Raw genomic sequence first — 15,590 nt, forward strand, 5'->3', positions numbered from 1 at the left:
GCTGTGTGTGGTGTCGTCATCTTTCTTTTCAATGTATTTGGCTGAACATCTCAACACAAGAGCCCTGCTTTTCACCTAGCTTATTAAAGTCTGAAACATCCATTGGCATTAATGTTGCAGCCCTTACGTCGATTGCCCTAGAAAAGTGATGGCGAACCTTGGCACCCCAGATGTTTTGGAACTACATTTCCCATGATGCACTGGCACTTTGCAGTGTAGTTGAGCATCATGGGAAATGTAGTTCCAAAACATCTGGGGTGCCAAGGTTCGCCATCACTGCCCTAGAAGCTACTTTATCAGGAACACCTGTTCATTTACACCAATAGCTGAGCATAGAAGCAGGAGAGTGGTGGCAGAAAAAGGCAAAGTGGCCCATCAAGCCTGTCCTTTTTTGAAGGGGGTAAACGGTATCTATAAAGCTTTTTTTCCCTTTGGATAGAGTGGGGAAGAAATTTTGCAGAGTTTGGTTTGGTAAAAGGTTGTCCCAAGAACAGAAAGTGAGAAAAATGTTTCTCTAATGGAGCCCCAGGCAGCAGTAAATCCTGACAGGGATGCCATTCTTTTCCAGTTCTATCCAAAAACTAAAATAAAAAAGTTTAGGATTTTCTTTATGTCCCCCGAGGATGTCCTTTGCATAGACTAAACACATAGGGAGGAGCAACTGGTCTATGATGTCATCACACCCTCTGGTGTACCGCAACATTGTGTTTTTTTTAGCTTTTGTTCCACTGGGATGCTCGTGAGTATATTTGCATGAAATACAACCGTGGCCAAAAGTTTTGAGAATGACAAATATTCATTTTCACAAAGTCTGCTGCCTCATTTTTTATGATGGCAATTTGCATATACTCCAGAATGTTATGAAGAATGATCAGATGAATTGCAATTAAAGAGGAAGTAAATCCTCTTTCATTCTTTCATTCCCTAAAGAGGAAGTAAATCCTCTTTCATTCCCTGCAAAGGCAAAGCATAATGGACTACTATGCATCGCATAGTAGTCCATTATGTGTCACTTACCTGACACAGGAGCCAGCGAAGTCACCGCTGTCCCCTGTAGTTCCGAGCGTCCATCGTCTTGGTGGGTCTCGCTGCTCTGGCGCTGTGATTCCCCGAAGCAGCGATGACGTCACTCCCGCGCATGGGAGCAGACACTCGCGGCATATCTCCGCGATCTGCGGCTTACCCAGTGCGCCTGCGCACCGCTGTCCACGGCACATGCAGCGTAGACAGCGGTGGCTGTCTTCAGGTAAATATCTCCTAAACCTATACGGTTTAGGAGATATATTTCTTGGACCTACAGGTAAGCCTTAATCTAGGCTTACCTGTAGGTCAAAGTGGTTTGTAAGGGTTTACAACCACTTTAATTGCAGAGTCCCTCTTTGCCAAATGAACTTACTCCCATTAAAAAAAAACATTTCCACTGCATTTGTGAAGAAGGCTTCAGGTTGCCCACAAAAGTCGGGCAAGCGACAGGACCGTCTCCTACAGTTGATTTAGCTGCGGGATCGGGGCACCACCGGTGCAGAGCTTGCTCATGAATGACAGCAGGCAGGTGTAAGTGCATCTGCATGCACAGTGAAGAGAAGACTTTTGGAGGATGGCCTGGTGTCAAGAAGGACACTTTTAATGCTAAAATGCAGTTCTAATGATGGCAACAGAGAGGACAGCGCAGGACCTACAGACTTCAAATCTTGCTGAAGTCTACAAGACATCTGTACTAATGAATCTTTAAACGTTGAAGCAAATCTATGAAAATATCAGGTTTTTAGGTCGGCATATTCACCACACAGAATCCTCTCTGACGTGCAGACTGGTCGTAAGACATCTCAGAGTTCCCAAGCCAAAGGTTGACATTTTAACAGCAAAGAAGTCCCTTTTCTCCAGGAAAAACATCAGGGACAGACTGATATTCTGCAAAAGGTACATGGATTGGATGGCTGAGGACTGGGGTAACGTCATTTTCTCTGATGAAACCCCTTTTCCGATCGTTTGGGGCATCCAGGAAAAACCTTGTCTGGAGAAGAAAAGGAGAGCGCTACCATCAGTCCTGTGTCATGCCAACATTAAACCATCCTGAGACCATTTATGTGTGGGGTTGCTTCCCAGCCAAGGGAGTGGGGGGGCTCACAATTTTCAACACAGCCATGAATAAAGAATGGTACAAAAACATCCTCCAAGAGCAACTTCTCCCAACTATTCAAGAACAGTATGGTGATGAACAATACCTTTTCCAGCATAACGAAGCACCTTGCCACAAGGCAAAAGTGATAACTAAGTGGCTTGGGGAACAAAACATCGAAAGCTTGAATCCGTGGCCAGGAAACTCCCCAGACCTTATAGTGGTTGTAAAGGGATTTAAAAAAAAAAAATAACAAACATATCATACTTACCTCCACTGTGCAGCTCGTCTTGCACAGAGTGGCCCCGAACCTGCTCTTCTGGGGTCCCTCGGCGGCTGTCTCGGCTTCCCCCCCCCCACCGCAAGTACTTCTCACCTTCATGCGAGCTCTCTCGCATGGTGAGAAGTACTTGCGGGCGTGCTCCCATGATATAGCCGGCAGCTATAGCCGCTCACTGTATCGCTCGGCTCCGCCCCCAGCGCGCCGCGTCATTGGATGTGATTGACAGCAGCGCTGCTTTAAATCCATCCACTCTAGCCAATCGGCGGCCAGGCTGAGCTACAAAGAGGATGTTGGAGGCGAGCGTGGGACTTTCGAGGGGTCAGGTAAGTAAAACGGGGGGGGGGCGGCACTGTCAGATGTTTTTTCACCTTAATGCATAGAATGCATTAAGGTGAAAAAACGTTTACCTTTACAACCCCTTTACCCCCACAGATTGTGACAAACGTCAAGCATTGATTGTGCAAGAATGGGCCGCCATCAGTCAGGATGTGGCCCAGAAGTTGAATGCCAGGGCGAATTGCTGAGACCTTGAAAAAGAAGGGTCAACACTACAAATATTGACTCTTTACATAAACTTCATGTAATTTATATGTCAATAAAAGCCTTTGACACTTATAAAATGCTTGTAATTATACTTCAGTATAACATAGTAACATCTGAAAAAAAGGTCTAAAAACACTGAAGCAGCAGACTTTGTGAAAATTAATATTTGTGTCATTCTCAAAACTTTTGGCCACGGCTGTACATTTGTGTTTTTTGGCAATGCTACACTATGGTCCTTTGTGTTCTCCTTTGAAACCTACTGCAAAGAATTGCATTTTCCGGACAGCCAGCGGAGGAGTCGGTGGGTGTGGAGGTGGTTCCCATACCCTGGTGTGATTCGTATTTGGTGTATCCTGCGCTAGTGATCACTTACAATTTGGAGATCCTGGTTAGGGGAATTCATATATCTATGTCCGAGGTGGTTTGGGACTAAGGCTGGGTTCACACTGCAGCGGTTTATGAGATCGGAATGTGATTCACACTGCAGTGCAAATCACATGCGATCTCTGTGCGATGCGAGTTCAGCCATACAGATAGTATGGCTGAATTCGCATCGCATCCAGCCGAAAATCGCACAGGACCCTTTTTTTCGGTCCGCAGCAGAATCGGATCGCTTGGGTGTTCACACCATGCGATCCGATTCCTGTCCGAGTTTGCAGATCGCACTGTGATATGTGAACTGATCTGGGGGTGTCATTAACGTTTCACTGACACTCCCAGCAGTTCGCATAGGGCAGTGTGAACTGCCGCCGGGAGGCATGCGATGCGGGAACCCACAGCAGATTTGCAGCGTTCCCGCATCGCTGCAATGTGAACCCAGCCTTAAACACATGGAACTGTGGCATTTAATTTTCACACTACATTCTACAGCAGCCCTCTAGTGGAGCCCTGAAATATTCCTTTGGGGGTGGACTTTCATTGCCATTATATCATTGTGTGACTTGCACTGAGATATGGTTTTATTCTTCCACTATATTGTTGGTTTTAGTTATTAATGTTGATATTATTTGCATCACTTTGCTGTTTTATTGTGAGGTTTTGCGCACTCTTTTTGTTTATTAAACTATATAGCTTTTTTTTCTTGTTTATAGAGTGGGGAGGGACTTTTGCAGAGTTTGGTCTGGGAAAAGTTCTCCAGAACAGAAAGTGAGAAAAAAAAAAACTCTCCAACGAACCCCCAGGTAGCAGTAAATCCTGACAGGGGTTCCAAACTTTCCCCATTCTATCCAAAAACAAAAGTAAAAAGTTCTGGGTGTAGCTACACATGACCCTTTCTGAGTATAGACCAGGGGTCTCCAAACTTTTCAAAGGGCCAGTTTACTGTCCTTTGGATTTTAGGGTGGCCGGATTGTGGCCAGTGGGGATAGAAAATGTCCCCGGCCCAGCATCAGTGAGCATAAACATGACTTCAGGGTTGGTGGTCAGTGGGAGGAATAGTGCCCCATCATTGGTGTCAGTGGGATGAATAGTGCCCCATCATTGGTGTCAGTGGAATGAATAGTGCCCCATCATTGGTGTCAGTGGGATGAATAGTACCCCATCATTGGTGTCAGTGGGAGGAATAGTGCCCCATCATTGGTGTCAGTGGGATGAATAGTGCCCCATCATTGGTGTCAGTGGGATGAATAGTGCCCCATCATTGGTGTCAGTGGGAGGAATAGTGCCCCATCATTGGTGTCAGTGGGATGAATAGTGCCCCATCATTGGTGTCAGTGGGAGGAATAGTGCCCCATCATTGGTGTCAGTGGGATGAATAGTGCCCCATCATTGGTGTCAGTGGGAGGAATAGTGCCCCATCATTGGTGTCAGTGGGAGGAATAGTGCCCCATCATTGGTGTCAGTGGGATGAATAGTGCCCCATCATTGGTGTCAGTGGGAGGAATAGTGCCCCATCATTGGTGTCAGTGGGATGAATAGTACCCCATCATTGGTGTCAGTGGGAGGAATAGTGCCCCATCATTGGTGTCAGTGGGATGAATAGTGCCCCATCATTGGTGTCAGTGGGATGAATAGTGCCCCATCATTGGTGTCAGTGGGAGGAATAGTGCCCCATCATTGGTGTCAGTGGGAGGAATAGTGCCCCATCATTGGTGTCAGTGGGAGGAATAGTCCCCCGTCATTGGTGTCAGGGAGAGGAATAGTCCCCCATCATTGGTGTCAGTGGGATGAATAGTGCCCCATCATTGGTGTCAGTTGGAGGAATAGTACCCCATTATTGGTATTAGTAAGAGGAATAGTCCCCCATCATTGGTGTCAGTGGGAGGAATAGTGCCCCATCATTGGTGTCAGTGGGATGAATAGTCCCCCATCATTGGTGTGAGTTGGAGGAATAGTCCCCCATCATTGGTGTCAGTTGGAGGAATAGTACCTAGAGCTGCAACTAACGATTAATTTGTCTGTCGACTAATCTATCGATTATTTCTTCGATTAGTCAACGACTATCCGATTATTTTTTTTATTTTTATTTTTTTATGAATCTAGTGTTTTTTTTTGATTAGCTATGCATTGCAGGGCAGAGTATTGGCGGGCATTGCAGGGCAGGGCATTGCAGGGCAGGGCAGAGTATTGCAGGGCAGGGCAGAGTATTGCAGGGCAGGACAGAGTATAGCATAGCGCATAGTATAGCATAGTATTGCAGGGCAGGGCAGAATATAGTATAGTATTGCAGGGCAGAGTATAGCAGGGTATAGCAGAGCAGGGAATAGCAGGGCAGGGCAGGGCATAGCAGAGTATAGCATGGCAGAGCAGAGTATAGCATGGCAGAGCAGAGTATGGCATGGCAGAGCAGAGTATGGCAGGGCAGGGTATGGCAGGGCAGGGTAGAGTATGGCAGGGCAGGGTATGGCAGGGCAGGGCAGGGTATGGCAGGGCAGGGTATGGCAGGGCAGGGTATGGCAGGGCAGGGCAGAGTATAGCATGGCAGGGCAGAGTATAGCATGGCAGGGCAGAGTATGGCATGGCAGGGCAGAGTAGGGCATGGCAAGGCAGAGTAGGGCATGGCAGGGCAGAGTAGGACATGGCAGGGCAGAGTAGGGCATGGCATGGCAGGGCAGAGTAGGGCATGGCATGGTAGGGCAGGGCAGAGTAGAGCATGGCATGGTAGGGCAGGGCAGAGTAGAGCATGGCATGGTAGGGCAGGGCAGAGTATTGCATTGGCAGGGTATGGAGGGATGGCTGCATCCATCCGACCTCTCCCCTCCACTGCACAGATCAGTACAGAGAGGGGAGAGAGAAACCGGCGTCATGTCATGACGCCGGTTTGTTTACAAGTGATCGCTCCATCGGAGCGATCACATTGTAAACACCTGGGTGTAGAAAGATGGCCGCCGCTTCGGAGCTAGGCCGAAGCCGCGGCCTCTCCTAAGGCCGAGACCGCGGATCGCGGCATGTGCGCACGGATCGGTGACGATCCGTTGCACCCCTAGGGACGGCGGCATGGAGGGGGAGAAGAGAGGGGGACGGCGGCACGGAGGGGGAGAAGAGAGGGGGACGGCGGCACGGAGGGGAGCGGTAAATGCTAAGCACTGCCCCCACTGTGACGCATCGACGCCCTGCACGCACGTCGACGTATTTTCTTAGTCGACGTAGTCGATTACGTCGACGCGTCGTGGCAGCTCTAATAGTACCCCATTATTGGTATTAGTAGGAGGAATAGTGCCCCGTCATTGGTATTAGTGGGAGGAACTCTCTGTTCATACCTGACAGAACGACGTTCTGCCTGGTTTACATCGGCAGACCACCATCCTGTCTTTCTGGAGAGTGATCGCGGGTGTCCCCCCTGGACCTGCTGGTTGGCTTCCTCCTGTGGCAAAATCAGCGTGCGCCCCCCTGCTGACTATTGCATGAAATGACATACAGGTACGTAGTTTCATGCAGTAGAGCCGACCTGCTGCAGTATATGTACTGTGGCCGATCGGCAAGTGGTTAAAAAAAAAAAACTGTCTCCTAGCTTATTTAGTTGGGTCCTAGATTCAATGCAAATTTGTCAAGCCCTGTTTTGTCAAGAGTGCCATGACTAAAAAGAGTTTGAGAACCGCTGGCCTAATGCATGTATTGCAGTCACACAGAGATGTGTGGAACCAGAAGAGGAAAGGATAAATAAAAAATAAAAAAAGATAGTGTGTTGACATTATACCCCCCGACTTTCTTTACTGCCCACATTATGCCCCCCCTAACTTAGACTGCCCACATTATGCCCCCATGACTTTCTTTACTGCCCACATTATGCCCCCCTGACTTTTACTGCCCACATTATGCCACCCCCTGACTTTTACTGCCCACATTATGCCCCCATGACTTTCTTTACTGCCCACATTATGCCCCCTGACATTTACTGCCCACATTATGCCACCCCCTGACTTTTACTGCCCACATTATGCCCCCCATGACTTTTTACTGCCCACATTATGCCCCCCATGACTTTTTTTACTGCCCACATTATGCCCCCATGACTTTCATTACTGCCCACGTTATGCCCCCCCTGACTTTTACTGCCCACATGATGCCCCCATGACTTTCTTTACTGCCCACATTATGCCCCCCCTGACTTTTACTGCCCACATTATGCCGCCCCCTGACCTTTACTGCCCACATTATGCCCCCATGACTTTCTTTACTGCCCACATTATGCCCCCCTGACTTTTACTGCCCACATTATGCCCTCCATGACTTTCTTTACCGGATTCTCCATTCCCAATCAGGACATCACGGAGGATTCCATGCTGCGTTTGGAGTGCTCCAAGAGGACAGAGGTCCATTAGACCCTGCAGAGGGTTAAATCTGCTGGCGCATTAGACCTTGCTCTTTAGGGGATCCACCAGTTCGGGTAAGGGTCCCCTCACGCCGAGTGGTTTTTTTTGGTCTTCTGATCCCAGGATCTCCCTCCCCCTCCTTCTGTCTCATCCTCTTTCTCTTCTCGGGTGAAGGTTGAAGGATTCTTAGACTTTTACTACACTTTTGGAATCATACTGTCATTTCTGTTTCTGCCACGGACTCAATTATTATTTTCACTGTTGATGAAAAGTTTTTTTCACATAGACTTTCATATATAGATTGTATCTACGTTTTGTTCACTCAGAATTAGTTTTTTATTGCAATAGTGCACTTTTTGTGTTTTCTCATTTGTTATACAGAATCACTTACGTTATAAGCGCAACTTATATATATATATATATATTTGAAACTCTAGCGCGGTATTACCCTATATTTTTCCACATTATGCCCCCCTGACTTTCTTTACTGCCCACATTATGCCCCCATGACTTTTATTGCCCACATTATGCCCCTTATGACTTTCTTTACTGCCCACATTATGCCCCCCATGACTTTCTTTACTGCCCACATTATGCCCCCCATGACTTTCTTTACTGCCCACATTATACCCCCATGACTTTCTTTACTGCCCACATTATGCCCCCATGACTTTTACTGCCCACATTATGCCCCCATGACTTTTATTGCCCACATTATGCCCCTTATGACTTTCTTTACTGCCCACATTATGCCCCCCATGATTTTCTTTACTGCCCACATTATGCCCCCATGACTTTCTTTACTGCCCACATTATGCCCCCATGACTTTTACTGCCCACATTATGCCCCCATGACTTTTATTGCCCACATTATGCCCCCATGACTTTTATTGCCCACATTATGCCCCTTATGACTTTCTTTACTGCCCACATTATGCCCCCATGACTTTCTTTACTGCCCACATTATGCCCCCATGACTTTTACTGCCCACATTATGCCCCCTATGACTTTCTTTACTGCCCACATTATGCCCCCCTGACTTTTTCTTTACTGAACCCCCCCCCCCCAGATCAGACAGGCTAGATCCAGCCCTGATTGGTTCCTTGTATCAAACACTTTAGAAAGACATTACACACAGTGAGACCTTTATTAAAAGTTTTCTGTTTTAATGGAGTAAAGTCCTTGCATGGTACACACATATTCCTCTTTTCTGATGAGAGATTTTAATGTGATACAATGATGCTGAATTCTATCCATTGAGATCCATTGTTATCACAATCACAGTCCCTTAGCATCATTCATCCTAAAGCATTAATAAGTAGGCGATATGTTTAGAATCCACAAGCTTGTCTTTCATATAAATATCTATGACACTCTCAGCCACGCAGTCCCACATCCATATATATACATGTCCCTTGGGTCCAGCCCCTTTAAAATCCAACAAAGTGCTATATCCCACCCCAGAGCATCCGCATTTAAAAGTCTTATTCCAGTGTAGTGGACAGGGTTCCCCTGAATCTTTCAAGATGGTACAGCTCACATGCCAAACCAGCTCGCAGGGAAGGTGCATTGTGTTGGGGGAGGGGAGGAAAGCTTGCTTGTGCTCCCCCAGCACCCCATCCCAGCCAGCGACGGTAACAGAAGTGTATGTGACTCCGATCTCAGAACACACCTAGTGAGAAAAGCAAGACGTTCAGTAGGCAAATAATTCACAGGTGTGCGTGTAAACAACAATCAGCATACAGGTAAAGGATACGTCCGATAAAGTTGTAACTCCTGTACAGTACATTCACCAGTCAATGTTAAAGCTGAACTTTAGCAGACACAAGCTGATAGCAGGAGAGAGCAGAGTGACGGAGATGAGCCGCTTCTCCTTCCACTGTCCAGCTACAGGCTAGGAATGGGCAGCTGCCACCTAAGTGTGCAATCACTACACTGTACCAATGTATATCAATTCAAGATGGTGTTCTAGCTCTGCCCAGCATGATGTCACTCCCCCTCTTAGGCATTGTATCGGTCACAGCTTTCTCAAAGGCCCAACTTCTGCAGGTCACAGCTTTCTCAAAAGGTGGCTTACGTGTTAAATGAAGGGTCTACACCAAGGATATGCAATTAGCGGACCTCCAGCTGTTGCAAAACTACAAGTCCCATCATGCCTTTTCCTCTGAGTGTCATGCTTGTGGCTGTCAGAGTCTTGCTATGCCTCATGGGACTTGTAGTTCTTCAACAGCTGGAGGTCCACTAATTGCATATCCCTCTATGTCAGTGATGGCAAACCTTGGCACCCCAGATGTTTTGGAACTACATTTCCCACGATGCTCAACTACACTGCAGAGTGCACGAGCATCATGGGAAATGTAGTTCCAAAACATCTGGGGTGCCAAGGTTTGCCATCACTGCTCTATGTAGTCTAATCTGGCAGAGGTATGCACTCAAAACAATTGATATGCTCACCTCTACTCCCAGCGCTCAAAGGGTGCAGTCAACTTACTCCCACCTGGGGATGGTTCTTAATACTTAGCTGCCATTATAAAATAAAACATCATGCATAAAAAACAAAAGAATTGGTTAACCTGAGGATTCAAATATAACCACTAACAGCGCTGATACCACATCTCCATATACAACAAACAATTTGTCTATGTTAAGCATGTAGTACTTTTTAAAAAAACCAGCAAGTCTTTTATCAAAATTGGTGTCCAAACACCAAGTATTAAAGAACCAGCAAGACTTTTGTCAGGAATTAATGTCCATACACCAAGAGATCACACTCTATTCCTCATCGATGAGTGCAGTCCTTCATATTCATATTCATACAATCTTCTCAGATATCTGGGTGTGTATGGGTATGGTCCTACACCTTCACCATGTGCTGTTCCACCTCCGTGAATATGTATATAGATGGCTGCTTACCAGATTCCAATCACTTTAGAGCCTGTCTCCACTATGTGGAACTCCTCTGTCTGGTTCTGTGTGTCCCTCTGATTGCTCTCACATTGGTAGTAGACATGCAAAAGATCCAAGGTGTCCCTGACGCGTTTCGTGTTTTCACGTCTTCAGACGCTCTCTGAAGACGTGAAAACACGAAACGCGTCAGTGCGGTGATCACACGAGCAAGAGGGTGAGTGTTAGCCGACGAGGACCCAGGTGCACACACGGAGACTGTGTTGGATGAGATCTGCAGCCTACCGGTGAGACGATCGTGCGGCAGCACTTACACCACATATGTTATACGCTGGTTTTAAGTTGTTTTAAATGTAAGCATATTATGTAAGGGGGGGAAAGGAATTTTTTCAATCCTAAATAAAAGGTATCACACTATATGAGACCCCTTGAATCTTTTGCATGTCTACTACCAATGTGAGAGCAATCAGATATCTGAGAAGATTGTATAAATATGAATATGAAGGACTGCACTCATCGATGAGGAATAGAGTGTGATCTCTTGGTGTATGGACATTAATTCCTGACAAAAGTCTTGCTGGTTCTTTAATACTTGGTGTTTGGACACCAATTTTGATAAAAGACTTGCTGTTTTTTTTTTAAAAGTACTACATGCTTAACATAGACAAATTGTTTGTTGTATATGGAGATGTGGTATCAGCGCTGTTAGTGGTTATATTTGAATCCTCAGGTTAACCAATTCTTTTGTTTAATTGCATATCCCTGCTCTACACTATTGGAGTTTCTAGGCTTCCTTTTGGCTGCCTCTATTGCTGGGAGATCAGGACCACGGAGACAGGAGAGCTTGGAAAGGAGAAGTATTGGTATATGTATCAAACAAGTGATCCTGACCTCCAATGTTGATAGTGGGGTCCTGGAATTGAGGGGAGAAGATACCCATGAGGTCGTTTGAAGGGCACTGAGGTGGTGTGATTTCACATTAAAGCTATATTAGAAAAAAATGGACACTTTTTTTTGAGATTGCACTAAGATTGTATGGTGTATGGGACTTTACACTGAATGATTCAAAGTGGACGATAAAATTTAGAACTTTTTGAGGATCACATGAAATTGACTGGGATGGACAATTTATGATTATATATGAATTGTATTTATCCAATTTGTTTTTTGAAGTTTAAGAACACATTAGAAGCACTCCACTAGTTGAACTGATATATATTTTTGATGGTACAGTGTAGTGATTAAAATGTTAGCTGCTTCTTTGATATATATATATATAAAATATATATGTTTTTGTATATTATGTACCATATTAGTGCAGGGGCTCTCTCTGTTGTTTTTCATGGCATTATATGGTAATCATTCAATCCAGAAGACTAAGGACATCTTGTGGTGGAAAAAAGTACTGCGGTGTACAACTACAGATTAATGGCCGTACACAAAATCCGAAAATCAGACCAACAATACCGCTTTTGACACGATCGTACCATAATCGGATCGTCAGTACAGAGCTTTCGAGAGCCGATCACAACAGTTCATCCGATATTTTTCGCTCGGACAAGCACAAAAATGTTTTCCTCGTACGATACCAGATCGTACAATTTTCATTTAGTCAGTACAGTTGTCGTCCAAAAATACACTACAACATATGACATCACTTCCAATTTTTTTTTCTCCTGACGTATGAGAATTTTCATGACTTTTAGTAACCTATTCAGGTTCTACTTGCGACTATCCACCGAAAAAAGACGGACGATCTGTCATCCGATCCGAAAAAGGTGAGTATTGCAGAAAAAACTGCATTTATTTGCATGTGACTGGGCTGTTGCAAAACTACAAGTCCCATCATGCCTCTGGGTGTCATGCTTGTGGCTGTCAGAGTCTTGCTATACCTCATGGGACTTGTAGTTCTGCAACAGCTGGAGGTCTGCTAATTACATATCCCTGCTCTACATCTTGAAATGTGAAGAACACTTTTAGCCCCAACTGATTTCCAAAAGTAGTTCCTGCACTTTTGTGACTTCAGGGGCAATTTCAATAGACACCTTTGCAGGAACCCACACAGATGTCTCTTAAATCGCCCCCCAAAGTCGCACTGAAACGCGGGTTTGAAATTGTACGAGTTCAGTTGAACTTGCACGATTTCAAATCTGCGTTCAGTGTGAACGAGGGCTTAAAGTAGTCGTAAACCAGTTTAAAAAAAATCCAAAAAAAAACAAAAAAAAATACCTGCACGACAAAAAGGCATAATGAGCTAGCATGCATAGCATACTAGCTCATTATGAATTATTTACCTGATATCGAAGCCCCCGCAGCAGTCCTCGTTCACTGCCCTGGCGGACGACATCCCCCCGTGGGGTTACTTCCGGGTATCACGGCGATGTGATTGGCCGGACCCGCGATGACGTCACTCCCGCACATGCGCGTGGGAGCTTGCCGGTAATGGCACAGTACAACCGAAGCAACGGCGCGTACATGCCATTGCTTCAGTTTGCTTAAGTGCGCATGTGCCGATGACGTCGGCACATGCAAATACAGGGATATCTCCTAAACTGTGCAGGTTTAGGAGATATCCAGTGCAGCTACAGGTAAGCCTAATTATAGGCTTGCTTGTAGTATAAAGTGGTTGTAAAGGGTTTACAACCACTTTAAAGTAATTGCCTCAACCAAACCAGGGGATACACTAACAGCAGAGATACTTATAAGGGCTCATTAATACCACCTGCTCAGATTAAGGCACTTTCAATGCTGGGACACAGAAAACAACTTTTTCTACTGCAGCATGTGGTCATCTCCCCGCACACAGCCTGTGATTGGACAGTGAAGGAACAGAAGCATTCTGATGAGCTCCTCCCTCTGCTCTCTCCTTCTGCTAGCATGCTTCCAGACGGCATATACATGCAGCACAGCTGACCGACTCCTAGTGCCCCCCCCCTTTGTAATACTTTATGCTAGCGTACAAAGGATTACAGGTGACTGATACCAAGTCTAATTCAGATACATCTAGATACTACCTGTAGATGTATCTGAATTTGGCTTAGATCAAGAATAGATTTAATTACTTTTAATAAATACATAAAACTTAATTTATCTTTCTAGATCTGCCTAGAGTTCAGCTATAACTTGTAACATTTCCGGTTTAACAGACACCTTATTCTTCACATTCTTAATGTGTTAATCCTGAAGACAGAGAAAGGATGAATCGGATGTAAATAGTAGAACAGATTGAGGATCTTAGGCAGCTATGTGGACATCCATTTAAAAAGGCATTGTAATTCACCAGGGCTCATGTATAAAATTGATACAGTGTTAAAATATCAGAAATGTAAGATATATCTTTGTGCAACTGGAATTTTATAATAATAATGTTATTTCATAACAAGTTGATAAAAAGTTATGCTCTTTAACAAAAGAACATACATTCCACATTAAAAATGATGCTGCCAAAAATATCGTAAATTTAGGTAAAAAGTAAAATTTCCTTCAGCATTGCTCTGGTCTCTTCTTGCTGGAGGCCGCCATTTTGTTGAAGCCCACAGTTGTCACTTCCTTATTGGAAATTCACACCAACCCTTGGTCTCAAAAAAAGTACATTTCCAGCCTTGATTGCATGCCTTGGCTCAGCTAGACAGGAAGGCTGACAGAAGCTTTTACAGTGCTGATGTTCACAGGCTGCCATGAGGGAGAAGGAAGAGAATAGAAGACACCATACTTGTAAGTTTTTACGTTGTGTCTCCCTGGCACCAAAGTTTGTCCTGTCACCTCACCTGCTTTTCACACATTTGTCATTCCTGTTGCTTTCTTCCTGCTTCAGCAACAGTAAATCTTAGAGCGTTACTAAACCAAGGAGCCTGCATTTACTATATCTGGTCTCCCACGGGACATGGAAATGCAATAGTTTTTGTAAAGAAACTGCTAAATACCTTTTCTCCTCAGCGGTATATTCTTGTCTTGAATATTATATATATATATATATATATATAAAATTTTATTAATTATATTATATTATATTGAAGTCTTGTGACTTCTATCAGTGTCTGATTAAAGCTTGTAGGAGGAGCGTTCATTCTCCTCTGACTGTCCTATGAGGCTGCAAGACCTCTGAACCTCTGTCTGGACAGTGCTGAATGGCCCAGTAATAGCAAACAAAGGAAAAGTGCTCTCTGAATGTGTGTGGATGACATGGAATCCTCCCAATGAATAGCACCAAGCCGATGATAAAGGCTAATAAATAGATTTATTGTCCAAAAAGAGTAGAAAGTTCACATAAAAGCATTGATTAAATAGCACCAAAAGAAAGCTCTGGGAAGAAAAAAATAAATTATAAAAATGTTGTTTGTTTACAGTGTTGCATGACCGCGCAATTGTCATTCTAAATGTGAGAGCACTGAATGCTGAAAATTGGTCTGGGCAGGAGGGGGGGGGGGGGGGGGGGGTGAAAGTGCCCGGTATTGAAGTGATTAAACAGACACTGATTGAAGTCACAAGACTGCTATACACTGCTGATTAGAAAAGGTATTTAGCTGTTTATATTTACTGAAATAATTGCATTTCCATGTTTTTTGTACTGTGGGAGACCAGATATAGTGACTGCAGGGTCCTGGGTTTAGTAATACTTTACGCACTTATTAAATTTATACATGAGCCCAAAAAAATTTAAGGGAAGGACTTGAGTAAATAAGGACTTTTTTGGCACAAAACAACAAGGCCGCTAGGATGTCACAAAAGGACATCGCAAATGGTTCCAGCATCTGGGAAATTATATTTTCAAGGCATTTATAATAAAACGTCCAAGTGGTTTGGCGGTTTAACAGGAAACCCATCCCTGATGAACAGAGGAAAAAAAAAAAAAAAAAAAAAAAAGGACAGAGCCCAGCAAAGATGGAAGACAGACCACTACATGCAGACCGCTGGAGAGAGGCTTCCAGTGGGTTAGTCCAATCAGTGTTCAGCAGAGATCCGGATAGAAGAGGCAGTGTTAAGCCACTA

At 44.8% G+C, this 15,590-nt stretch overlaps 1 protein-coding gene across 1 annotated transcript in view; it reads right to left on the reverse strand.

The window, feature by feature from the left end:
• Positions 1–8,842: 8,842 nt before the first annotated feature.
• DNAJB2 (DnaJ heat shock protein family (Hsp40) member B2) overlaps positions 8,843–15,590 on the reverse strand; it is a 62,993-nt gene continuing 56,245 nt past the window's right edge. The window contains exon 11 of the mRNA XM_077447851.1: positions 8,843–9,369. Within this exon, the coding sequence (XP_077303977.1) occupies positions 9,359–9,369 (11 nt within the window). The 3' untranslated portion in view covers positions 8,843–9,358. The remainder of the gene's footprint in view (positions 9,370–15,590) is intronic.

This window comes from Lithobates pipiens, unplaced genomic scaffold (assembly GCF_037356315.1).
Source record: "Lithobates pipiens isolate NorthernLeopardFrog02 unplaced genomic scaffold, aLitPip1_a1.2 Scaffold_22, whole genome shotgun sequence".
Lineage (NCBI taxonomy): Eukaryota > Metazoa > Chordata > Amphibia > Anura > Ranidae > Lithobates > Lithobates pipiens.